We start from the raw sequence: 27,790 nt of genomic DNA on the forward strand, positions 1-27,790 counted from the left end.
CAGGGTGCTTGGGTGACTCAGTCCATTAAATATGTGACTCTGTTTAGGCTCAGGTCCAAATCTCAGGATCATGAGACTGAGCCCTGTGGTGGCTTTTGCTCTCAGCGCAGAACCTGCTTGAGATTCTCTCTCCCTCTCTCTCTGCCCCTCCTGCTTGTGCTCTCTCTCTCTCTCTAAAATAATTAAAACTTCTTTTAAAAAATCAGGTTTATTGGCACCTGGGTGGCTCAGTGGGTTAAGCCTCTGCCTTTGACTCAGCTCATGATCTCAGGGTCCTAGGATCGAGTCCTGCATAGAGCTCTCTGCTCAGCAGGGAGCCTGCTTCCTCCTCTCTCTCTGCCTGCCTCTCTGCCTACTTGTGATCTCTCTCTGTCAAATAAACAAATAAAAATCTTTAAAAAAAAAAAAAATCAAGTTTAGGCCCAATGCCCTGAATAATCATTCTCAATGAACGAGTATAGTAATAAGTCACTCTTTTTATGAATTCGACCCTTACTTACCAAGATCTTACTCATCTTGATTAAATCATACGGAAATATCCACATAGCTAAACTAGGAGCAGAATTCAAATACAACAGTGGAATACACATTCTAATGTTTCTAAAATTCTAGGGCCCCGTTCGCCTCTCCACATGTTCTACTTCTGTGCTGTCCTTCGATATCAAACATGAACCATCCAGGCCTTCTTCAATTCATCTCTTTCTTCTTTGTTAGTGAATTTGTTAGTGAAATTCTATTTTCCCCTGCTTTACAGCATAATAGATGAGGACCTGTAGTGGAATGTAGCTATGTTTGCTGCTCCCTCCTTGTGGCCCTTGACGTTTTTATGGTGGTCCCTCAAACTACAACTAGAACGATCAATAGAGCAAACGCTGTATAATAATACTCAGACACATCACAGATTTTGTATGCAAAAAATTATAAATGATAATGCTTACCTAAACAATTTAAAAGTGGAAACCAATTGACATAGTACAAGTGACTTTTTTTTTTAAGATCTTATTTATTTATTTGAGAGAGAGAGAGTGAGAGAGAGCATGAGAGGGGAGAAGGTCAGAGGGAGAAGCAGACTCCCCGTGGAGCTGGGAGCCCAATGCTGTACTTGATCCTGGGACTCCTGGATCATGACCTAAGCCGAAGGCCATTTAACCAACTGAGCCACCCAGGCACCTGAGTGGCATTTTTTTTTTGTACCCATGATTCTAATGCTTTAAAAAGCCATATGGGAATCATACATTCATACTACATGACAGAACATATTTAGACAGAAACTATTTGGATTTTGTGCAAATCCCAGTTACAACTTCCAAGTCAGAAAAAAAAAATGTGAAAGGTTTTCCTTATAGTTGAAATGAAAAATAGGTTTGAAAGACATTATTTTAAGTCTCTACCTTAACTGAAACTCTAGGAGTGATACATATTGACAAAATTTGTAATCCCAATGATTTGCGATCAGAGTTGAAGAAATCTTTTTATTTTCTGTGTAGTAAAGAGCTAAATGCCTATATAGGTGGCTATGAATTATGGATTTCCAAAAACTAGTCAAAAGCAGGAAAATAATGACTCCATCCTTTACTTTCTCTGCAATACTATACAAGCTACATAATTTCAACTGATAATGTAGGATGTTTGTAAATACTTGAGTTTATATGCATGCAAAGTTTAGTACAGTGCCTACAATTGTTAGAAACTCAATAAATGATTGTTGATCATAATGATGATAATTTTCATATTAGCTGATTTTTATTTAAAAAATAAAATATGCACTGATAACATATTTAACAAGTACTAAAAATATATATAATGAAATGTCTCTTATCTAAGATAGATCTTCAGTTATTCTCTGTAGGACAATCATTACTGGCAATTTCTTATGAATTCTCCCAGAAATTTTCTATGCTTATACAAACATACAAATATATCTATGTGTCTCTATTCCTATCTATCTAATTTTCTGTCTGTAATTTTTTTTTCAAACACATATTGAAACATACTTTACACATTGTCCTGCATGCTACTATTTTCACTAAGTAATACACATTGGAGTTCTTTTCATATCAAAACATGTATAATGATTGTTGGACATCTGACAAGTTTGATCTCTTATTTTTACTTTGTAAAAATAATTCCACTTTTAGTGTCCAGTATAATCCTGTGGCTACCTTTTCGTACACAGTTCCTAACTACAGAGCTAACCAAAATGAAACTCATTTTCAGCCTTACTAACCACCATTGTTGTCAGCATTTCAGAAAAATATAATTATATAGAAATCAGGAAAATATACAGCCTTTCAATCAAAGTCAGCATTCTCATGTTATTGAAATAAACTGTCTATGAAAAGTATAAAATACTATAAAAATTAAGATAGAAGTATTATTTTTAAGGAAACCAAACATTTACAAACTCTTCCAAAACAAAAACAATGGAGTGACTTCACATTGGGGCCATTAGGCTATCATTGATAAAAAGTAATTTGTGAATAAAAAGCATTAGAAAAAGCAATTTGTGAATAAAAACCAATACACACACTCTGGTGTAAAAACAAACTTTTTATTGAGCATTTTTTTATGTATCATATGGGATGCTCACACTTGGCAAATTCTCGTTCAATCCTTAGAACAACACTTCAGGGTAGCTAATGTTATTATTGCTATTTTATAGATAGCAAAGGTTTCATAAAATCCTATGGATCCTTTAGAAGAGAAAACAAAAACTCAAGTCAGTATACTTCCAAGGTCAAGAAGCCAAGGTCATGTGTCTAATAAGTTGAACCCATGTCTGCCTGACTCTAGAGTCCATGTTCTTTTTCAGAACTTTTCATCCTCAGCCTGCTCTCCCATAGCACTTTGGAAATAGGAAATAGTGGAATTAGGAAATAGGAAATAGTGGAATAGTGATAGGAATAATAATAATAGGAATAATAATAATAGGAAATAGTGGATAGTGATAGGAATAATAATAATAGGAATAATAATAATAGGAAATAGTGGAAATAGGAAATAGTGGAATTCAAGCTCAAAGAAGAAATTGCTTCTCAGTCCTGATGGGCAGAACAGGAGATTCCGATTCCTTACTTGGGGACTGTGCCAAAAGATCATGTTGCTTCTCCTACAGAATTAATTGTAGGTCTCAATCCTTTCCATTGTCATCATCAAAAGCATTTATTAAGCTTTTGTTTATAAGAGCTGCTGTATAAAGTCAGTTAAAGAGGTTTGATATCTACTCTCCAGAAATTATTTTATATGTCAAACGGCATTGTTATGGGTAGAAATAAAGAAAATGTAGTCAAATATGCAAACATTAAACCACATAAACCAATGTATAAATGTTTATAGTCTATAAAAAGACAAAAGTGTACAAATGCATTCTCTGGAAAATAATATTTTCTAAAGTGTTTCGAAGTTCAAATTTGGAACTTTAGCATTCGGACTGGGGGTATCCAAAATTAGAAATATCACCAAGCCAAATAAAATAGACATGAAAATTGAGGCAATAAATGCTTTGAAGGTCAGTAAGGACCAGTGGCCTAAAATATTGGTTGGAGTGAAAATCTGCAATTAAAGACTCATTTTAATATTTGCTAGAAGTTTTAGCTGTAGTCTCTAGCATTCAGTAATAAATGGTGAGTAAAGCAGAAGTTCCTTTGAAGTATATGTGGAAAATATTAAGAATCTTTTGGTTTTATTTTCTTACGCTCTTTATTACACACAATAGCCACCTTTTGGCCTAAGTTATTAAAAATATGTCAATTCATGTATGAGCTATGTGTTTTCAGGTACAGTAAAAATATTGTGATTACAAATTGTGACCATTGGTAGTAATTGAGAGGCATGGTGTATAGTAACTGTTAAAACAAGAAAAAAAAAACCTCATTTTCAAAATTTAAAATACTCCCCTTTATCATAAAGGGCTAGTAATGTACAACCATAATAACATTGATCAGTAAGATACAGACGTGTGATTAGACTTGTGCTTTTCATTCTGAAACGAACCTTAGGAATTATCTGATCCTTATTGGGATTGGTTTTAAAAAAATCCCAGGGGGACACCTGGGTGGCTCAGTTGGTTAAGTGGCTGCCTTCGGCTCAGGTCATGATCCCAGAGTCCTGGGATCGAGTCCCACATCGGGCTCCTTGCTCAGCGGGGAGCCTGCTTCTCCCTCTGCCTCTGCCTACCACTCTGTCTGCCTGTGCTCATGCTCTCTCTCTCTCTAACAAATAAATAAATAAAATCTTTAAAAAAAAAATTAAAAAATCCCAGGGTTGTAAGAAGTTTAAATAGAATAATATTGGCCATATGTTGGTAATTGTTGAAGTTGAGTGATAGGCACATGAAATCTATTTATTCTTCCCACTACTGCATGAAATATTCAAATATTTCAATAATAAAAGAAAGTTTAAAACAATTGGGAGGGAATCATGTAGTCCTAAACATCTATGGAGCTATTTCTCAATGATGGGATAAGATTTCTACCGTCCTGAGATTAAAAGGTGAAACCTAAAAACATGCATAGTAGCAAATATTATCTAGTTAGAATTTAAAGAATAAATATACTTATTTCTTTCTTTTTCAATGATAGCTAGAAAGGTATTTGTCATTTTTCTGAGGTCTGAAAAATCACACATTTTATATTAAGTAAAAGATTTTATGTGATTGAAACTTCACTAGTTTATCAGTATTGGAGGGGAGAAATGGCCCATATTTATTTATTTATTTATTTATTTATTTATTTATTTTTCTCTTTCTTTCTTTCTCTCTCTCTCTTTCCTTTTTTCTTTCTTCCTAATGCATCTCCTTTTACCTTCTCGAATACTTAATGCCCAGCTAAAACTTCGATAAATAAATAATCACTCCCTAAAGCTATGCAATTTAAAATGCATTTACGATAGGTGGTGGGTCATCATTTATGGTAATGGAGTGTGAACAAACAAATTAATCCAAAGTATGAGGGAAAAACTGGTTTCAGGCAGCAATCATAAAACTTTTAGTCTTTGAGACTTTGGTCTCAAGAACATGCACCAGCCAGAAGCTTGCCAGCCACTGGTTATAGCTCACAGCCATCAAGTGCCCACAAACCCTCGACCCAGTCTTTTCAGTACTTTGATGATAAGTTGACTTTATAATTGCTGTATGGGCTTACAAAGGAGACATTTATTAAAGAGTGAAACCAAGTTTTGCTTTGCCATGTTAGAAGAGAAGATGACAAACACAGAAAAATGATTTTGCCTTAGAGTAAATTACTTCAAAGCAAGATTTTCAGAAAACCCATTGGATTTATTCTCCTTGGCAGTATCCAGGAAAGGTTAAGTAACTTGCTGGAGGACACACCCTGAATTAATTGCATAGCTGAAACCAGATTCCAAGTCTCCTAGATTATATGGTGCAGTGATTTTTCAGCTCCTGTAAGAGAGTAAGCAATGGAAATGGATTCTGTACTTAAAAATTCACTACAGTCCTTTATAGTCAAGAGAAGAAATATACATTTAAAGGTTTTCCCCCTCTATGGCATAAATATATTAAAAACTTTGAAACTCTAGGAGATTGAAAATATTCACCTAAGAAAGAGTAGAACATCCTACATTGGCTCTATTTGTGAAGCTTTTAAAAATTATGGCCTTACTAACTTCCATATATGATGAGTTCCCTGATGTGCCCTCATAGAATAGTCCTTCTGCTTCATATTGTGATGTCCTAGTGACAAATTGAAGAACTATTAAACTGTGCTCGGAAGGGCATCTGCCAAATAGAAATGTCTATTTAAGGAGAAATTTTAAATATCTTATTCATCCTTTAGCCTATTTTGTAAGTTTTTTTTTTTTTTTTTAAACAATCATTGGTGTTCCCATTAATCCAGATGTAAGGGTCACAGTTAACTCCGGAGTTCAGCCAGGAACAAAGCAATTTCCTGGACCAAACCCTCATGTTTAGGTTTACTCAGAAAACATGGGTTTTATTCCCAAGATTGCCTTTAAAAAGCAAGTGGCTAGGGGCTCTGTCTCATGGGATCCACAATTAACTGAGGAAAAGGAAATTGCCTTCTCCCTGAATGAGTAGCTGTTGATAGTCTGGCCATGAGATCTTGATAAACTAGAATATTGACAATCTTAAAAGTTTTTCTCAAACCAAATCAAATAAATGAATTTCTTAACCAAATAATCTCTTCAACATTCATGGGCATCTTAACACATTCCTCAATTCTGTGCTCTCATTGATTTTCTAGTTATGGAAAATGAAAGTTACATATGAATCACTCAGCTGCCTTATGAGTATAGAATCCATTCAGAGAAAAAATAGAATTTTTAATTGCCTGGAGAAAAACCTCAAATTCTTCATCCATCTGTAATAGACTGCAGTGTACAGACAGGTGCGCTCCAATAGGATAGCCCCAGCCACCTGCCGCCCTTGAGCCCTTGAACTGTGGCTAGTACAAATTGAGATGTGCTATCAGTGTAAACTACAGACCAGATTTCAAAGGCGTAGTGTGAAAAACAATGTAAAATGTCTCATTAATTTTTTTACTACTTTCATGTTGAAATGATAATGTTTTATAGAAGTCTATTAAGTAAAATATATTATTAAATATATTATTAAAACAGTCCATTTTCAGGTTCCTCCTCCAAGGTGGGATGCCACTATAGCTAATGAATTAATTGCAAACATTAAGATATATTGTTCAAAAGTTAAGTATATTTTTAAAACTTGAGGGTCCAAATCTGAACCCAAGTTATTTTTTTAATTTCCCTTTACTTTTTTAGAAGGAGCTACTGGAAATTTTTGAATTACACACATGACTTGCATCTCTAGCTGGTATAGATAATCAGTTTCTGCCTTGCTCGTTCAGCCTCGATTTCTGTGGACTTTTTTTTAACCGTATCTTACTCTGATGTGACCATATAATGTCAGTTTTCAATTTTCTGTGCAAATAGGGACTGGGGACGCTTAAAATTAAGATATTCCTCGGGGAATTCAAGACTAAATTTTAACTATTCATTTCACTGAATTTTACTCCCAGTTCTTTAGGAAAAACAGTAAGATGATCGGCCTTGAGATTCATTCTCTTCTCCCTCCCTTTTGCCAATGTGGGTTACACAGAGGAAACCATGAGAAATGAAATACCCAATAGGGATGGAAGAGAAAAGAAATAGGAGGCAAAAATGAATAACAAACGAGGTCATCTGTTCTTAAATGGTAGAGATCAGGTGGTCTTCCAATTCACTTTATGGATTCAATATTCTTTTTTGAGGACCTGCTTTATGGTTGGCTCTTGGCAAGCATTGAGGGGAAGTAGCCCACATCCTCCAGTTAATATACTATGACTTACTGGGACACCTGGGTGGCTCACATGGTTAAGCGTCTGCCTTCAGCTCAAGTCATGATCCCAAGGTCCTGGGATAGAGTCCCACATCAGGCTCCCTGCTCAGCGGAAAGCCTGCTTCTCCCTCTGCCTGTTGTTCCTCCAGCTTGTGCGCTCTCTCCCTCCCTCCCTCTCTCTCTCTCTCTCTCGCAAATAAATAAATAAAATCTTTAAAAAATATATATATACCATGACTTACCAAACTGAATTGCACTGGTTACCCAAGTGTCATACTAGTATGAAAAAAATCTTGTGGGAAAACAAAGTTGGAGGAAATCCTTATTTACATAGAGCAGTAGAAGAACATGGAGACAAGAAGTCAGTCACTTGGAGCAAATAGCCCAAATTAGAGTCAGCTTACATTGGGTATGTTAATGATACATCAAAGCCCAAAGAAGCAATAAACCTTGAGCATAGTAAGGACAAGAATTTTGATCATTTTCAAATGAAGTCCTTATAATAAATACTGAATATTTATTTCACACCAGTCCCATTTTAGAGGGGAAACAATTGTCCTTGTCTGAGACTCCTTAACTAGTAATGTGGGAACACGTTGTCCCAGCTTTAAACTAATTTAGAGCACTTAAATAGAATAAACTTGTTCTTTAATAATGGTAATTAAGTGCTGAATCTAAAAGACATCCCCAGTGGTTTCCACCCCTTACTGGATAAGATTGTTTTGAAGAACTCAGTGGGTAACTCAGGTGCCAGCGTCAGGTAGGTGCCAGATAGGCTAAATTAAGTGGCTGCATCTGAAAGTATTCAAAGTCATATCTAAAAGAGAAATTAGATTTGTTCTTGTGAGAAACAGGGCTGTTTTCTCCCCCCATTAAATTCAGATCATCCTACTGACAAGGAATGTCTTCAAAATCAGGTCACAAAAAAACACTAAATAAGCTTTTGACATTTTTTATACAACTTCCTCCTTATTTCTACTCAACCTACCTTTTTAGTAGTCAGTCAGTCATGAGACTTCTTACCCTTTGTACAAGACTACTAGCACATCCAGCAATTTTCAGGCAAAGACATATCGAATCTAAAAGAAACTTCCTCTACAGGAATAGCATTCTTGTCACCAGATAGCATCTTTAAATCTCTTTAGATCTGTAACCCTTTTCTTCTTGTTTTTAAAAAAACGCTTTGTGTGTTCTTTCATTCAATCTTCTTACAGATGATGATTAGAGAAGTTTTATTATCATTATTTTAAGTAAATAAAGTGAAGCCCAGGGAGGTTAATGGAAAGAAGTCCAGAGTGTCTGCATCAATGAGGTTAACTTCCTACCATGCCTCAAAGACCCTCATTCACTTCGATAGGCTTTGCACCCTGCCTTGAGTTTCTTTTTTTCCTCTTTTGTTCTTTTTGTATTCTAAATGTACCCAAATCTAACTGGTTTTTTAAGGTAATATTTTCACCAGTAGAACTGCCCAAGCTCCTTTACCACCCATGCAGTCTTGCTGTGCTTGAAATCACTCACAAAACAAACCCATCAGCTCCCAGGGCAAAAAATATATATATATATTTTATTCAAATGCTAGAATATGTTTCTTTTTTTGCGCGTGTCTAAAATTTTGTGTCAGTTGTCCTGATTTGCCTTTGAAAGTTTTATGGGTCCCTGTGTTGACCAAATATTATGCTTTTGCTACCTGTAAAAACGCAGAACGTCGCAGTGGCGCCAGGTTCCGCCGACAGGGTTGCTAACGGGGATGGGATGCCTGGAGATGAAGAAGCCGAAAACAAGGAAGGGGAGGATAAAGCCGGTGCTGTGAAGTTCGGATGGGTGAAAGGTGTGCTGGTGAGAAAGCTCCTATGTTTCCAAATAAAATCTGTTTGTTCAGTGTCCTTGGGGATTCAGGGTTAGCAAAGCCTGGACACCAGAATTATGGAGAGGGCTGGGTTTTGCCCCACTCTCATGTCTCACATCCCTTTTGATGCTCCTTCAATCCACAGGTAAGATGCATGCTGAACATCTGGGGTGTGATGCTCTTCATTCGCCTCTCCTGGATCGTTGGAGAAGCTGGAATTGGTAAGCATGTTTCCCCATGCCCCGCATATAGTTTTCAGTGTCAGTGATAAACTCCATTTGCAACTTGTTTTGACCATTAACTCTGAATGTGAGATGAAGGTCACAGAAATAATCTGCACTCCAGCTCTTTCCCTTTGCCTCTTTGACGATGTTTGTCAGAGAGGAAAGGTGAAGCGTTAACTTCTGAGAGACTGGAATTTTCCAGCTCGCTTGCCAGATAAATGCTCAGGCAAATATTTCTAACTTTCCCTCAAGTTTTAGGTGTACAGATACAGAGAGACACATACATTTGAAATAGTACTATTCATATTTGGGGACATACTGACATTTGTGTATCTCCCTTATGATTACTGGCAACATTTCACTCAACGAAAACAGCTTGTGGGAAAAGTGGTAACAATGTGACCAGGTTAATGCTGAATTAGTTGAACATTTTCCAAAGAAAATAACTGTGTTACTTTCAGTAACCTGTGGTAAGAAAACAACGGTTAATAAAATATTGCCAGATAGAGGCTTAAAAATAATAGATAAAATGACTAAGATAACATATATAACTATTACTAATTTTTCTAATGGAGAATGCATGATGTTGAAATTATTTCGAGTGATTATTTGATTTTTTAAATATCTTTAATGTATAATTCACCATCCCTTTGACATCAATTGAGTGCCTATTATCGCCAAACACTGTGTTACTAAAAGGAAAAACACCTATGTTTGTTTTATTCTATACTCAGAGAACACTTCACTTCTGACACCAAATGCCGACTACTTTCCACACCATGATGTTTTTAAAGATGGTCTTTTATTTAAAATATCATTTCCTGTGGCAAACATTTTTTTAATCTATAATATACTGGTAAAATTTATATGAAAAATTTGAGTTTTATCAAAGTTCCTGATTCAATGTGATAAAAATTAATGATGTTCTCCTCTATATTTTGGGAAATACATTATAGATCCCTTTTGGAGAACACCTATAAATCATGAGTATCAAGACCGTAGAGGTTCAAATGCGCTTTTAGATAACTGCTCCAGAATGTACCTCAATTCACATTCAAAGGTACTTGGTCCTTATTTATTGCCTTTGCCCCTCAAAACATATTGAGCATCACCGGCAGACTAACTCGCAACAAGAAAGGGCTGAGCTGTAAATTGAAACACTGGAACCAGTTCCCATAGCGTTTCCACGTTTCATGTTTGGCAACTGCTGGGTTCCTGACAAAGGGCTGCTTGCCAGCTTTATGATGCATATCAAATGAATGCTTACAGCCACAGGGCCCAAAGTAAGTGTATGCTGTTCCATGGAAAATCTGCATCTTAGCATTGCCAAGTGTTTGCTCCAGGGCTTCATGCAAAATTAGTTTTTTAAGGGCAGTTTAGTAACTTATTGAGATCATCAAGCAACATTACTTTGTTTGGAGGTGTGAGCGTAGCCAAGGGCAAGAGTAATTCTTTCTAATGCAACTTATTTAACATCCACGAGTTTGGGCCATAATCTGAACTTTAATCAGATCTTACATTAGTCTTCTCAGTTTCACGCTTATTATAAAATTGTAAAATATGGAGAACCCCATCTTCTGCTAAACTGTATTCTATTTTCAGATATCAGCATTGTTTTAATAAGGACTTTTTCTTTAAGTAGTCATATCCTAGTTTAAGTGGGTGTCTAGTGGGTTTTCCTTTGAATGAAGGTTTGTTTGTCATTGTTTTAGTTCTCAGAAAGTAGACTTTAGTGAGTTGTAGAAATTTATTACCACCCTTACTCAGCTTTACTGGCCTTTGCTGTGAACTTAAAGCTAAATGAGTTGATTAAGTCATCTTCTGGGTCCCATGTGGAGTCCTTTTATCGGGTAAGAAAAGAAGCAAATCCCAGTAGTTTCTCCATGTTGTGGGGATAGTCTGGGGAAAAAGACTGAATACACTTTCTAGAGGAGATCCTGGGAACAAAGCCAGAAGGAAGCTGGAGCCACGAGTCACAGTAGCTACAGCCCTTGGGTAGCTGCTCCAAGGCCATGAGTTTGGGCTCTCTCTTCCCTACAAGCCAATAGTAGAATAAGCCATTAATGCCATTGAATTGTTCTTCTCTGTCTCAGAGACTTTGGCTGGGGCAAGATAGTTTCTAATAAACATCAGGCATGGAAGAAAGGTATGAAACAGGTATGACCTGAAGCAAGTCATTTATACTCCATGAGTTTCATTTTCTCATCTCAAAATGAAGGAGCTGGATTAATTATTTGCCAATCAATTCTTTGAAGATAAAGCCAAAGAACCTTGCTGTCAAAGCAACACAAATTGAGATAGGCTGGGGTAGTGCAGTAGTCTCCAGACTGTGGGGTGCCTAAGAATGACCTGGAAAGCTGGGTTACAAATCCACAGAATCCTGGGATTCACTTTGAAAGATTCAAACTCAGTGGGTCTAGGCACTTTTTTTTTTTTTTTTTTAGATTTTATATATTTATTTGAAAGAGAGAGAGCACAAGCAGGGGGAGCAGCAGGCAGAGGCAGAGGGAAAAGTAGTTTCCAGGGTGAGCCCAACGTGGGGCTCGATCCCACCTGACCTGAATGTAGATGCTTAACGGATTGAGCCACCCAGGCACCCTGTGGGTCTGGGCATTTTTAATAAACACTTCAGGTCTTTCCTGGAGCAGATGGTTTAACTCTCTTGGAGAAAACTACAAACTGAATGTTCCAGAAGTTGCCTCTTACCCTGGGATTTTATGTTTGATTGTGAGAGAAAAGTAAATCTCTTGCCGTTTAAATGTATAAAGGTTTGTTCTGGGATTTCAAATGTTTTACAGAAATATATACAATGTAAGAGAATAAATAAGAATTGTTAGTAAAATAGAAGCAAAGGGAAAATAAGGTAAGGAAGTAATCAGAGTAGGTTTAATGTCCTGAAATGCAAACTATATAGTTCTGCAAAGTTGCTGAGGTCAGCTAAACATTTGACATCAAAAGTCATAAAACAAAATCAGAAGCAAAATAGTGTGCAAAAGATAAGAGGAAATTATCTGTAGGGGTACAAAGAACTGAGGCCACATGGTGATGTAGAGATGATCCCTTGCAACAGATTCGAAGAATTTAGTGCAACTCTTTCTTGTAACGCCAAACTTTGTCTGTAGGGTCCGAAGCAATATGGTCCAAGTTTACATCTCAGGCTTATAGTTAGCCTCTTCCTACTGCACTTCAAACTGTGAAATAGCCTCGAGACTTCTTTTGGAGCCAGGATATAGCTGGGAGCTTCAAAAGAGGCAGGCTCCAGTGTCCTGTTTCCATTTCTGTCTGTCTTTCCTCTCCTCCACTTCCCCTTCTCATGGCCAGAGAGATCACGGCCTCTCATCTAAGAGGGAACAAGAGAGTCTGCCACCAACAATTACGGAGAATGCCAAACGGACCCAGGGGATGGCATTCTGGCTAGAGCCAGGGAGATTTCAGTGCCTGTGCCCCCAAACTTCTTTCTGCAACACTGGCAAAAGACAGCCTAACAAGAGAAAAACATTCACAAGTTTATTAAGTTCCACATTGTGTGTACACACAAAAGACTCAGCAATGAGTAATTCAAAGGAGTGGGCCTACATAGCATTTTAACAAGAGAACAAGATTTTCTTAGAGAAGTCACAAGACAAAGGGAAAGGACTGAGTTTCTAGGGTGGCAGATTGTGGGAAGGGAGACGCATGTGGGGACTACTGGAAAATCAGGAGAGTTCATTATGCAGGTTCCTCTGGTGCTCCTCCAGCTGATAAGGGTCTAGAATTGGCTCTGATGTTTAACTTCAGTCCTTCCTGCTGTAGAGGAAAGTGGAGCCACTTTACAAACTTATGTCTTGCTTTTAGGCAAATAGGGGGAAGTATCTGGTTTTTTCCTTTTGCCTTTAGCTCAAACGAATTTTTCTCCTAAAGGGGTACATTTCAGGGTGGCAGATTCTGCTACCCTTCAGTATCATCCTGACTGTGTCCTTCCTGAAACTGAAAGTAGCTGTGACCTTCTCTGAATCCCAGTTTATCACTTTCTCTCTCCTAGAATCATTGGCCTTCTTCTGTGCTGTAAGTTGCTTGAGGGCAGCTTTTTTCGTTTCATTTTATTTGCTCCTTGCATTTCTCTTGCTACCTGACACCTGGCTGGATGTATAGTAGACTTTCAATAAACAATAGCTATTGTAACTATTGTGGACACGGGCCAAAAAAGCAGGGCCACTCAGTGTGTCGGCCACTTTACACGTGTCTCCTTTCTAATTCTATTGCCATGTTTGGCTCAGAAAATAAGTAACTTGCCAGAGGTGGCGTAGCCAATAAATGAATATAGTTCCATTTGATTCTTTCCACTTTACTTATCTGCCAGATGAACAACTTGTTATATTGTATGTAATTTTCCACTCCCACACAACCAAATGGACATGAAAAGAGAGTCACCCGGAAGGAGGAACATTTACTCTTCAGTTATATGAGCAGCCTGGAATTGGATGGACCAATTGTTATGTTTGTAGGTATCTAGAACAGCATAAAAAATGGGGTTCTGTCAAATTTTGACCAGCCATCGTTGTTCAATTGTGGGCAATTTTTGCTGCACATCTTAGCTCTTCAGTTTCTAGGATCTGTGCTGCTACAGGCAGAAAACTTCAAAGCTGAGCATTTACTCTGGTGATTTCCAGCCAACTTGTTAATTTCAATATGGTCCTTTGGTGATTACCCTAGACTTGCTGGCTTTTATGTAAACGATCTAATGGATTGTTCCACTGTTTAATTGCCTTTATTTTTCCTCTCTCAACTGAGGTCTTGGTGTGATTATCATCGGCTTAGCCGTGACAGTGACTGGTATCACTGGTTTATCCACCTCTGCTATTGCCACAAATGGATATGTCAGAGGAGGTAATTAGACTTGTGACCTGCATGATCATTTGTGAGGTAAAGGCAACACAGGCTCAGATAGTTCACCACTGACCTTTCTGGAGTGTTTTCAAAGGTAATCCAAGTTGGTTCCTTTTTTTCCTCCTCCAGGCAAGACAGATGCAAGAAAAATGGGGAAGGATTTAACCTTTGTCAAACCCCCAACTCTCTCATGCAGGTTCCTCTCGAGCAATAGAGAAAGTCAAATGTCATGTTTTCTCTTTTTGCAGCCGGGGTAGTTTCTCTCCCAGGACACCAGCATAAGTCAACTTTTCCTTTCCAGGGCACCTTTTAGATTGTGTTTACTTTTGGAAGCCATCCTTCATCGTAATGAGCAGGCCTCGGACTTGATCTTTATGCCAGGCAAGCCTGTTTCTCCCGAGTAGAAAGCGACTCCACTGGGGCCCAAGGCATGGACGTGAAAACTTACATCAGAGGCAGTGTAGTTTGCAGCAGTAGGGAACCCAAGTAAGGAAAGTAAAATGTACTGTCTTTTATCTTTCATTGCTAACAGGTCTTGGAGTTCTCATAATTCTTCTTTCCACCATGGTAACTTCTATTACCGGGTTGTCAACTTCTGCAATAGCGACTAACGGGTTTGTTCGTGGAGGTAACATTTCTAAGATACCTAATGTCCTCATCGCTTGCCATGGGTAGGAAAAGTTTTTATATATTTCTTTCTGACTGGAACAAGCAAGGAGCCCAGTTCTTGACGCTGGATGCAGAAGGAAACCTAAGGTACCGTGAGCTCAGTCCTGGTCCGCGCCAGAGGGATCGCCTCTAATGGACCTCGAGGGCCCACCTGCAACTCATAGTTTCCATGTGCTCAAATTCCTCCGATGAATGTTTTCTTTTTCAGGCCGGTCGGCAAGCCTCTTGCCAGTGTTTCTGGGGAAATGATTCCTGGACGTGGCTTCGGCTTTAAAGTTTAGTACATTTCAGGTGCTTCTGAGACCTTCATGGACTGGGATCTTTTAGAACATTTCAGGTTTTTTTCATGGGGAGACAGACCCTTCTGTGACAAGACGCAGACTGCTGCCTCCTCAAGTTGCTGGTGACCTCTTGACCTACTGGAGCCAAACTCCTTTCTTGGGGGATTTTGCAGGTCTCGGAGTCATCATCATCGGCCTGAGTGTGGTGGTGACAACACTCACAGGTATTTCTATGTCCGCTATTTGCACAAATGGAGTAGTAAGAGGAGGTAAGTCAATTCATTTACTTAGGACTATAAGCTTGGCTTACGGAGTAAAGTCTACAGTTGGTTTAATGTTGGAAGTAAAATTTTCATATTCATAATTAGTCCCCAAAGTTTTAAAGTAAAATGAACTAACCCAAATGTAAACATCAAGGCAAAATTCTCTCAACTAAAATTAAGAGATCTCCAGAAGGTTTTCTTTGACCCGTTTCCTGTGATTAAACATGTTTATAGAGAGTGACTAGGTGTCTAGAAAGAAGGCATAAAGAATTACAGTAAAATACATGGTTTCTTTGTGCCTTAGCTGTGCCCGCCTGGCCCTCTCCCAGGCCCACTCAGCACCCTAGCTGACACTCCCGGTTTAGTAAGCCCTGAGTTCTCCCCAACAGGACATGCCCAGTGACCCCCAGGCCTGAAAAGATCCTTCAGAAGAAAGTAGAAAGAACTAAACAGAACAAAGAGTTACCTTTAAATCATCCAGGAATAAGGCGTAGGCCTAGGCCTAAAATGAAGAGGGCGAGCTTTATCATTGCTTCTAATTCCTGTCTTCCCCCTCCCATTCTATTTGGCTCCTGGGGCTGCAACTTGGGGACCTTATCCAGGTTTCCCTACCCAGGGCCTTTTAAGAGCACCCTCCCTCCCACAAACACAACCCCACTCACAGCTTCCCCTGCCCCTCTCTCTCCTTTTGACCAAGCCAAAGTAACTGGCTAGCTAATTTATTTAATGACCTCTAGACAAAGGAGGTGATTCACTCCACCCAGATAATTGGTTACATTTCCAAAGAGAGCTTTGACCCTTTAACCCAAAGGAGTTACTACAGTGGAGGAAATTCCTTTTCCTTAAAAGATAGGTTTTTTGGGGCGCCTGGGTGGCTCAGTGGGTTAAGCCTCTGCCTTCAGCCCAGGTCATGATCTCAGGGTTCTGGGATCGAGCCCCATATCAGGCTCTCTGCTCAGCAGGGAGCCTGCTTCCTCCTCTCTCTCTCTGCCTGCTGCTCTGCCTACTTGTGATCTCTCTCCTCTGTCAAATAAATAAATAAATAAAATCTTTTAAAAAAAAAAAAGATAGGTTTTTGGGGGTGCCTGGGTGGCTCAGTGGGTTAAAGCCTCTGCCTTTGGCTCAGGTCATGATCCCAGAGTGCTGGGATAGAGTCTGGCTCTCTGCTCAGCAGGGAGCCTGCTTCCCCAGCACCCACCCCCCACCTCTCTGCCTACTTGTGATCTCTGTCTGTCAAATAAATAAATTAAAAAAAAAAGAGATAGGTTTTTGTTTTGTTTTAAGATATATTTGTCCAGCATCTGCCTTTCCTTTTTTTTTTTTTTTTTTGGTGAAGATTTTATATATTTATTTGACAGAAAGAGACACAGCAAGAGAGGGAACAAAAGCAGGGGACGAGGAGAGGGAAAGCAGGTTTACTGTGGAGCAGGGAGCCCGAGGTAGGGTTCTATCCCAGAACACTGGGATCATGACCTGAGCCGAAGGCAGACGCTTAATGACTGAGCCACCCAGGCGCCCCTCAGTGTCTTTCCCCTACCAATTCTGCCCACCTCCAAGACCAGCTCAGTATAGGAAGTCATTAGTTTCCTACAGTCTGTCAGAGCTTCTAGCTACCTAGGCCTATCAACACCTAGTCTTTTTTTTACCTGTTCTCACTACCCTCTAGGAGTTACCAGGGCAGCTCAGTCTTTCATGTGTACAGAAAGAAGTTCATAGACACATATCGAATGATCTTTTCAAGGTCCAAAGGAGAAGCAATTGTTCCAAACCTACCTTTCTTCCGTTTTGCCACCCCCTTACACATATGGGTATTTGGCAATAATCATGCCTTCTTGAGCTAAAAACATAGAGAACCAATTCCAATTTATAGAGTGGATAATCAGATACCCACACCCTTTATAAAGATTAATTTACTTATTCATGGCAGAGGAGCAGAGGGAGAGAGAAATTTTAGCAGACTCTGAGCTGAGAGCAGAGCCCAACATTGGGTTCAATTCTACCACCCTGAGACCAAGACCTGAGCCAAAACCAAGAGTCCGGTGCTCAATCAACAGTACCACCCAGGTGACCTATAAACAGACACCTTTCAATGCAGCAAATACATATAAGAAAAGTACACCAGTAAGGAAGTTAGAACAGCAATGATAAACTTCACCTACTTCATTTTCTGCCTAGGCCTGCCTGCTCCTGGAAATTTCAAATATAAAATTTTACTTTGGTTACATTATTGATTTGAACTCACCAATGAATTTTTTTAGAAGGCAAGGCATTTTGTTTTAGTAAAGTTTGCTGTAGTCTTTTTTTTTTTTTTAAGTTTGCTGTAGTCTTATTTGTATACAATTTGAATACAGTTGGCTTTTGGTAAATCAGAACTTACTAAATCAGGATAATTCTACTGTGTTCTATTATAGTTCTCAGAGTACAAAGAAAGGATGGCTAACTTATTCATTAAAGTGATACAAGATTCTCAAAATCATTGGGAAGTTGCAATTTTTATCAGAATAAAAATTATTCAAAATTGGGGCACCTGGGTGGCTCAGTGGGTTAAACCTCTGCCTTTGGCTCAGGTCATGATCCCAGGGTCCTGGGATCGAGCCCCACATTGGACTCTCTGCTCAGCAGGGAGCCTGCTTACTGCCCCTCCCCCACCTCCTTGTGATCTCTGTCAAATAAATAAATAAAATCTTTTAAAAATTATTCAAAATTATTTGGTCATAGAAACTAAATCCCTCAGAGTAAAGCATGTTCATTTTTTGTTTTAGGTGGGGCCTACTATCTTATTTCCAGAAGCTTAGGGCCCGAGTTCGGTGGGTCTATAGGCTTGATCTTTGCTTTTGCCAATGCCGTGGCTGTTGCCATGTATGTGGTGGGATTTGCTGAAACAGTAGTAGATCTTCTTAAGGTAATTAAAAGTTTTTCTTTTCTTCAGCCACGTAAGATAATTCAGTTCAATTTGCCTTTTCAGGGCACTAGGGGATATCATTATGGCAGGATGAGAGGAAATAGATTTATTCTGTAGAAGGCGGAAGTTGGATATAGTTGAAGGAGCTTTAGGCTTGGCATCAGAACTGGCTTGAAATTCTGGCTCTCATATTGATCAGCTGAGAGATTCTCAGAGAGAGGGCCAGAACCTCCATTCATCTGAACATTGTTTCTCAAATCTATCATATAGGTTAATAATACAGTTCTATAGATTTCATAGAAATGTGGTACAGTACAGATAATATACATGAAACACTGTGTAAAACATGAAACAAAAGATAAATACTGGATGCTGTTATCAGCAGCAATATTACTACCATGGGTATCGATTTCCAAATGAAAGACTGTTCAAACATTGGAACAACTCACTACAGAAAACAAGCGTTTCCTAGTTTAAGTACATCATCTAGTCGGTCTGTCTTTGAGAGTGTTAACCAGCTGGTAGATGAACTAACTTCTAGTTCTTTCACGGTAGTGATAGCATTCGCTGAATTCAATTAGTAGCAGTACCTTTATTTGAAAATTAGATGAGTAAATGGGTGGATTATACAGTTCATAAGTTATGTGATCTTCAAGAAATGTGTTATCTGGCTTATGGAGTTTGTTATTTAATTGAATAACGCTTATTTTCCAATATTCACTTTGAAAATCACTCATTTTTATTTCTCTAAGATTCCCCTTGAGACACAAAAGTAGTCATTCTTCTGAAACAAAACCATATGTTTACATGTGCCCATACTTATCTCAGTGCTGCAATAGCTTTAGAAGCTGTGATGAGAATGAGCATCTAGAATTTCCAACTTCCAACCTTGGCTATCGATGGCTTATTATTACAGGACAAAATAATGTTAATCTTTGATTTAGGAACAGCTTGTTTTTCCATGATCCTATATGGTCGTTAGTGCATAGTATTTCTTCTTACTATTCAATTCTACAATATGACATACAGGCAAAAAAACAAAACAAAAAAACACTTCCATCTGTAACCATTTTCATGAATTTTGTTTCTGTTCCAGGAGAGCAATTCAATGATGGTGGATCCCACCAATGACATCCGGATAATAGGCTCCATCACAGTGGTGATTCTCTTAGGAATTTCAGTAGCTGGAATGGAATGGGAAGCAAAGGTGATTTTCTCAAAATGATGTTATCAACCACTGCTGCTGAGGTCTTGACCAAATTGCAGGAATAGAACAAACCCCATATTCAAAAAGAATTGTTATTATTACTTGCTCTGGCAGAAGCTGCAGGTTAGCACTGGAGGGAAATCCAAGCCCTCCAAACACACGAGGTCCAGGCAGTCATGACTTCCCACTCCTGTGTCATGTGATCAGGCGTGCCCTTTGTCCTTCTTTGTGCTGTCATCACCCTGACAGAGACACCACGGTTGCTGCCATCTTCACATCCCAGGCCCCTTATGATCGTAACAACAGTCCATGCTGGAAACCTGTGTCTCCCAGTCCCACCCCTGGTGTCATTTTCCAGCTGACTGTGGGTGCTGAGGCCCAACGGAAATGGGCTTCTCTCACATGTGATGGGAGAAGGGCATAGAGGCAGCAGCTATCATTCTCCTCCGAGATACAGTATTTCAGGAGTAAGTCCTGGAACTAGACACTAGCTGCATTTAACTAGTAGTAATACAGTAAATTTCTGAATGATAGGAGCATGTCTTTTGTCTGATTTATAGCTCTCCAGTGACTGATATAACTGTAACTGGTCTTAAGTCCCTGGAGATACCGTACCTAGACTTCAAGAGATTTCCAGAGATTGAAAAGTGGCCAAACCCACCCACCTTCATAAGGCAATAAGAAGCATTCCTATACAACATTTGTTTGTGGATTATGTATTCACACATCAAACCAAAATTAATTCAGTGATTATTAGGTGCTGGGCATTCTGCTAGGTACCGGATATTCAGTGGTGACCCAAACAGACACAATCCTGGCCCTAGTTGAGCATATGGTCTGTGGGGATATGAGTAATGATCAAGTAGATAAACAAGTAAATATAGAATGGTAAATTGTGAACATGCTTTAAAGGAAATAAACAGGGTACTAAGATGGAAAATGTAGGGTATCTACTTACAATGACTTTGTTCCCTGAGGGAGGCAATGTAGTTTCATGGTGATAGAGGGTAGGTTTATAGCTCTGGCTTTTTTGCCACAGCACCTAGATTTGAAACTGGTTTATATTGTGTGACCTTATAAGGTATGACCTTGAGAAGGTGCTTAACCTCTCTGTACCTCAGGGTCTTTACCTTTTAACTGATGATAACAATATCACCTACTTCATACAGTTATTGGTGGTACTATTTATCTAAAATATACTGATAAAGTGAAATCTGTCTGTTATTATAAGCCCTCCGTGAATGTTAGCTGTTATTATTTAGATTCAGTGGTCAAGAAAGTCCTCTCAGGGGAAGTAACTAAGACTTGAAGGATGAGAAGAAGGAAACAGTTACACAAAGCATAGGGAGAAGTGTATTCCCTACAGAGGGAATGGCATATAGGAATGCCAAGCCAATAGACCCTTGAAATGTCAGCAGGGAGAGAAGGGGGACAAAGAAAGACAATTCAGTTGGTCAACCTTGCAAACCACTTGTGCTAGGCACACACGGGTGGTCTGACATCAAGTGTACAAGGCATCTCAGAACTCTATGAATTGTGTGTTATTAATGCAACTTGTGTTGCATTTAGCACCGGGAAAGGAAAGAATCCATAGGCACTCTGCCTAGAAAAGAAATATGCTATCAGTGATAAAACTCTGGGCTCCATTTATAATCCTGAGCACTGCAGTAAGTTACTCACATAGTACTTGGAAAGTTTTTGAAATGTCACCTTCAAGTGCCCAAGCACATGCCCAAGCACATGCCGCCATTGAAAATGTAACTTCCACACTCAGGTCAGGTAAGTCTTGTTAAGATGCCATTCTGTAGGATAACACTATTACCGACTCTGGATAGTAGTTCTAATCAAAATAACCACATAGAGTCTTTGTCCAGTGGACTTTCTGCGGACATGACTTTTGTAACTGTATAAAAAGTTGTTCATTCTGGGGCGCCTGGGTGGCTCAGTGGGTTAAGCCGCTGCCTTCGGCTCAGGTCATGATCTCAGGGTCCTGGGATCGAGCCCCGCATCGGGCTCTCTGCTCAGCAGGGAGCCTGCTTCCTCCTCTCTCTCTACCTGCCTCTCTGCCTGCTTGTGATCTCTCTCTGTCAAATAAATAAATAAAATCTTTAAAAAAAAAAAAAAGTTGTTCATTCTAAGCTGGCCTCCTTTCATTTTACCATTCTAGGCTCAGGTGATACTCCTGGTCATTCTCCTCATTGCTATTGCAAACTTCTTCATTGGAACCGTTATTCCGTCCAACAATGAGAAGAAGTCCAGAGGTTTCTTTAACTACCAAGGTATGTGTTACAAATGAGTTGCTTTGCAATCAATGGTTCTCCACTGCCTGCCTCCATCCATCTACCCTTATAATCCCCACATCTGCCATTAGAATCTCAGTGTGATCCAGAGAGGAGCCTGGGGTTAATTAGACTCAGGAGATCCAGAGTGAGTGTCAATCCTACTGCTTGCCAGCAAGACTGGTCACCTAACATGTTTGAGGTTCAAATTTCCCTGAGGTAGTGTGAGTGATAGCAACTTCCTGAGGGGATTTTTTGAGAAGTCAATAAGATAGTGGATGCAAAAGTGCTTTGAAAACCTTCAAGTATGGGACAAATTGTTGTTGCCATCTTAAAACCACATTGAGATACCACCTTACACCAATTAGAATGGCCAAAATTAGCAAGACAGGAAACAACATGTGTTGGAGAAGATGTGGAGAAAGGGGAACCCTCTTACACTGTTGGTGGGAATGCAAGTTGGTGCAGCCACTTTGGAAAACAGTGTGGAGATTCCTCAAGAAATTAAAAATAGAGCTTCCCTATGACCCTGCAATGGCACTACTGGGGATTTACCCCAAAGATACAGATGTAGTGAAAAGAAGGGCCATCAGTACCCTAATGTTTATAGCAGCAATGGCCATGGTCACCAAACTGTGGAAAGAACCAAGATGCCCTTCAATGGATGAATGGATAAGGAAGATGTGGTCCATACACACAATGGAGTATTATGCCTCCATCAGAAAGGATGAATACCCAACTTTTGTAGCAACATGGACGGGACTGGAAGAGATTATGCTGAGTGAAATAAGTCAAGCAGAAAGAGTCAATTATCATATGGTTTCACTTATTTGTGGAGCATAACAAATAGCATGGAGGACAAGGGTAGATGGAAAGGAGAAGGGAGTTGAGGGAAATTGGAAGGGGAGGTGAACCATGAGAGACTATGGACTCTGAAAAACAATCTGAGGGTTTTGAAGGGGCAGGACTGGGAGGTTGGGGGAACCAGGTGGTGGGTATTAGATAGGGCACGGATTGCATGGAGCACTGGGTGTGGTGCAAAAGCAATGAATACTGTTACACTAAAAATTTAAAAAAAAATTTTTTTTTAAATTGTTGTTGCCATTAAGTAGTAGAAATAGAGTTGTATATGCAAGGAAAGAGAACATAGTTCAGACAGTTTGTTCAACCTCTGAGAACACTAATAATAACATAATCATTTTCCTGCTAGACTTTTTTTTTAAAAGATTTTATTTTTAAGCAATCTTTATACCCATTGTGGGGCTGGAACTCACAACCTGAGATCAAGAGTTGTATGCTCCACCTACTGAGCCAGCCAGGTGCCCCACGGCTGAACTTTTTTGCACCTTGCTTATCTATAGCATTAACTAGTTAAGCATCACTGTCAAGTTTGCAAGCACAAAATATTGTAGGAGTTGGCATAACATCCTGAGGGGATGTCACAAAGCATGAAATTCTCCTCCACCTCTGCACACCTTTCTAGCTTTCCACTCTAGCTTGCTCAAGAATCCACTGCTGAGATTTAAAAAATATTTCCATTCATCATTTATTCAGTCACTAGTGTGTTTCCTTTTGGTATCAGATCACCTCTTTCTTCCTGATTCTTTTTCTTTTTAAAGTTTGTCTTGTTTTTTTTTTTGCATATTAACATCCTTTTCCTTTCTATTCTTTTCCCTCCTTCTAGCTCCTGCTGTACTTTTTCTCATGACTTAATTTTTTTCCCTTGTTTCTGCATCATCCTAGATCTTTTGTTTGTGTTTTTCTTCCCTTCTTTTCTGTTTTTCTTCTGCATTTTTCCCTTCTCATTTAACTAATTTTTTGAGACCCCTATGGGATAGTATTATTTTATGACTAAAGTTCCTTGCTACTATCATTCTCCTACATATGAAAATTTGACATAGAATTTAAGATCTAATCTCTGGTAGCAAGGAGTGGGAAGGTTAGAACATAAGTAGCAAAATTTTAAGATAGTTTCACCCACCCCCTACAATTAAAAAAAAAAGCATAGAAAAGTTGTGTTTGGTTAGAATATTTATGCACGTAAGAAATGAGTTGTGTACGTATAAGGCAGTGTACATGTGTGGTATACTTGTGAATATGACAGCATGGTCATGAGAAAAATTCTCCATTTGCCTCTTTTTCAGTCTTCTAGATTCAAAAATATCTGGAGGCCTGGGTCTCTGTTGGCACAAAAAAGTTTTCAGAGTTATATCCTAGAAATCTGAAACCTTGCGATACATATACTGACTCTTGGCAAATACTAACATGAGGTTCATCAGGAGTAAAGCAACATCTTCAGATGCATCCCATTTAGAATATAGGGACCCATTTGCATGATACATTGATAGAAGCTAAAGGAAACTCTATCTCCTTTTCTGTAAAGAAAGTCTACAAGATAATGTTCTCATTATTTGTGTTGCAGCGTCAATATTTGCGGAAAACTTTGGGCCAAGCTTCACAAAAGGGGAAGGCTTCTTCTCTGTCTTTGCCATTTTTTTCCCAGCAGCTACTGGAATTCTTGCTGGTGCCAATATCTCAGGAGACTTGGAGGTATGTCGTTTTCCTCTGCTTTTGAAATCCTGGGAAGTGGTGGTGCCGTTGGTGAGCAGCACGAGCTATAGAAGTCAACAGTGACCATAATTCTCTATCGATGTTAAAACCAAAATTTCTGTAAGGGTCCCCAGTAATTTAAAAGTTCTCTCTTTTAATGTCAAAATTTTTAATGCCAGACCATCCTATTTCTGATAGTCCATCCTTTTGGATGGACTTATTCAGTGATATTGGAAGGGTAGAGAATATTGGGAAGTGTGTAACATTTCCAACAAAATGAATATATCCCAGTGAAAAAAAATATCAGAACCAACCTTTCACTTTTAAACACGTAAGAAACAAAAGCACATAACATTCAGGGAAAACAAAATAAAACAAAAACACCCTCCCCACTCCCCCTTCAAAATCACTTTATTAGTGAATTTTTATGACATTACATTCAGAAATATATTCACTCATTTAAATGGTATTTATTTAGCACTGCATTCATATTAGTTTATGTTAAGTACTGTAATGAGCACTGTTAGAATATTGGTTGGAATGTTTTATAAAAGACTAGTAGTACTGGCCTAAACAAGATGGAAGTTTATTTTTCTAGTGGATAAAAATCTGAGCTCATAGGCCATGGAGTCGAATAAGAAAAGTCTGTTCCAAACAGGAGACCAGGATCCCAGATGACCTCCCTTGATTTACCACTCCCTTATGGTTTGCCCTCACCTGCAAAGATGACTGGTCAATTCCAAGATCATGTTCCAGCAGCCCACAGGAAGAGGAGTAAGGAATAGAGGGCAAGCAATTCCTGAATCTTGCATATATTACTTCTGCTGACATTCCATTGGCCAGAATTTAATCTCTGACTTTGTCTAGTTGCAAAGAAGTCTGGGAAATGTAGTCTCTAACACGCAGCCATGTGACTAGAATTTTAGGGAGTTCTTATGTTAAAAGGAGGAGGGTGAGAATGATTATTAGGGGACAGTAAATAGTCCCTACCATATACACAAAAGAAGACACAGGTTTTACCTCAATACACTTATAATCAACTTTGGAAGACAAGAAATATTTGTAAGAGCAGTGAAGAGACATGTATAAATGAAAATCATACATACTGTTTAAATAAGTTGTGAGATAAACATAAGAAACAGGTAATTGTTAAAGCTGGGATGATTTCCTCAAGGATGTTACTTGAAGTGTGAACTTAGAGCAAAAGCTCAATACTGACTGTTGGTGAGAAAATATTAATTGTATTCCAGGTAGAGAAGACTAGAGAAGAGTTTAGGCATGGGGATTTGGGAAATAGTAAGGGATCCCTCACAATTTAATTGGAGAAGTCCTGATGAGGCTGGATGACCTCATAATACAAGGGGAAATCGCCATTGGTGGGACCGGAGCAAGAGGTGCTTACCCTGGAATGTAAGCCCGTGAGAGTGGGGACCTTGCTTTTGGTTATACTCATTGTTGCCTCCTCAGAGTTAGGAAGATTTCGGTAAATATTTATTTAGTGAATGAATAAAGGCATTTCGATTTGTCATATTAGGGACCACAGTGCTATGGTAAATTCTTGAGCTGAGATATGGCATAGAGTAGATTATGTGGAAGCTCAGGAAAGTAAGTAACTTGTTCAAAATGATTCTAGTAGTTAAATATCACTGCTTAATGAAATTTAGCTATGTATGTGGAGCTGCTGTGTTCTCAGATTTGGAAAAGTATCAGAGGTAACTGATCTAAAATTCTGCAGGGACTCCTGGGTGGCTCAGTCATTAAGCATCTGCCTTCGGCTGGGGTCATGATCCCAGAGTCCTGGGATTGGGTCCCACATTGGGCTCCTTGCTCAACAGGGAGCCTGCTTCTCCCTCTGCCTGCCTCTCTCTCTAACAAATAAATGAATAAAATCTTTTCTAAAAAATAATAAATAAATAAATAAAATTCTACAAACTGTAAGCACACATTTAAGATTTTATTTATTTATTTGACACAGAGAGATTACAAGTAGGCAGAGAAGCAGGCAGAGAGAGAGAGGGAAGCAGGCTCCCTGATGAGCAGACAGCCCGATGCAGAAATGCCCGAGATCATGACCTGAGCCGAAGGCAGTGGCTCAACCCACTGAGCCACCCAGGTGCCCCTAAACACACATTTAAGTGAAAGAATATTACACTTTCCTTAGAAACAAGTCATCAGTTCAGCTCAGCCAACATGTCGCTAGGCACTAGGGAAGCAAAGAAGCACTCAGTCCTCCAAGCTGTTCATGGTCTAAGGTGAAGACAGACTTACTCTGTCTGAGTCATAAGAAGCAAGAACAGGATCACGTGCAAAATGTAAGTTTAGGAAGTGGTTGACCCTCAGGAAACAGTTATCTAGTAGATTGTGTATTCTGTCTCAAGAAAAAAATATAACATCTCACGAAGAAAGGCAAAGGAAGGCTAGATTTTTTAGGTTACAGCTGGGGAGATGGAAACTAATATTTAGAGTGAAAACGAAGAATTTGTTGAAGTCCTGGTCTCTGTTTAGGGGAAAGGGAGCCAGAGCAGACAGTGTGAATATATAATCATACACTGAGATACTGACATCCTAATTTATATTGGGTCAAGTCTGACCCTTAGGTAAATTCTAAGTAAGTAATTTCGGAGTTTGTAGCAGGTAGTTCTACATGAAGACTAAGTTTTCATGTTTGAGGTACATGACTGCCTTCCACCTTCACACCTCATATATCCATATCTGTATCTATATCTCCTTTCTTCCCATTTAATTTAATCTTCCCTTCCACTCAGATCACAAGAAATAGTTAATAAAACAAAACTTGAAACACAGCATGAATTGGAAGATTGAGTGGGGCTCATTTCAGCCACAATTAATTACCTTCTTCTTCCTTTGACATGCTGTTCCCCTGCACCTGTTGGCCCAAAATCACTTTTGTAGACAACAGTTTGGAAGGAGGAGGCTAGATATATATGCAGCGGAACCATGCCTCTGTGCAAATATTCCTAAGAGTGGGAAGGGATCAATATTCAGAGTCGATCCACAGAGCTGACTTAGTCTCATGAAAGGCAAATTCACTGGTAGAGTTATTTCCAGGTGTCAGTTTGGAAATTTACCATGAGTTGGTCTGTCTGATGGATTTTGATCAGCAGATTTAAGTTAAAAACAAAAACAGAAAAGCTCGAACTTTGACTGCATTTATTGCATATTTGTAGTACTACATCTCAGATCGTCTGGTGGGGAACTAATATCTACTGAGATAGTGCCTCCCTCAATTCAATATTTATCGACTCCTACTATATGCCAGGCACTGTCTTCTACAAGCAAGAATACATTGAAATCTCTATTTAATAATTCCTGTTAAAAAAATAATCCCTGTTAAGATTAATTCAATTATTTAGAAGTTATGCTGCTTGGA

The 27,790-nt window shown here is 38.9% G+C and overlaps 1 protein-coding gene across 2 annotated transcripts in view; it reads left to right on the forward strand.

Annotated features, from left to right (window-relative positions):
• LOC111160858 (solute carrier family 12 member 1) overlaps positions 1-27,790 on the forward strand; it is an 85,593-nt gene that overhangs the window by 2,491 nt on the left and 55,312 nt on the right. The window contains exons 2-8 of one of the 2 annotated variants that reach the window (XM_022524246.1): positions 9,014-9,148; positions 9,304-9,379; positions 14,781-14,876; positions 18,224-18,363; positions 19,460-19,570; positions 21,738-21,849; positions 24,272-24,399. In XM_022524246.1, the coding sequence (XP_022379954.1) occupies positions 9,014-9,148; positions 9,304-9,379; positions 14,781-14,876; positions 18,224-18,363; positions 19,460-19,570; positions 21,738-21,849; positions 24,272-24,399 (798 nt within the window). Of the gene's footprint in view, positions 1-9,013; positions 9,149-9,303; positions 9,380-14,780; positions 14,877-15,371; positions 15,468-18,223; positions 18,364-19,459; positions 19,571-21,737; positions 21,850-24,271; positions 24,400-27,790 lie in introns of both variants that reach the window. The other variant, XM_022524251.1, reaches the window with a different exon arrangement.

The sequence above is a fragment of the Enhydra lutris genome, unplaced genomic scaffold (genome assembly GCF_002288905.1).
Source record: "Enhydra lutris kenyoni isolate GAN:26980312 unplaced genomic scaffold, ASM228890v2 scaffoldscaffold4, whole genome shotgun sequence".
Lineage (NCBI taxonomy): Eukaryota > Metazoa > Chordata > Mammalia > Carnivora > Mustelidae > Enhydra > Enhydra lutris.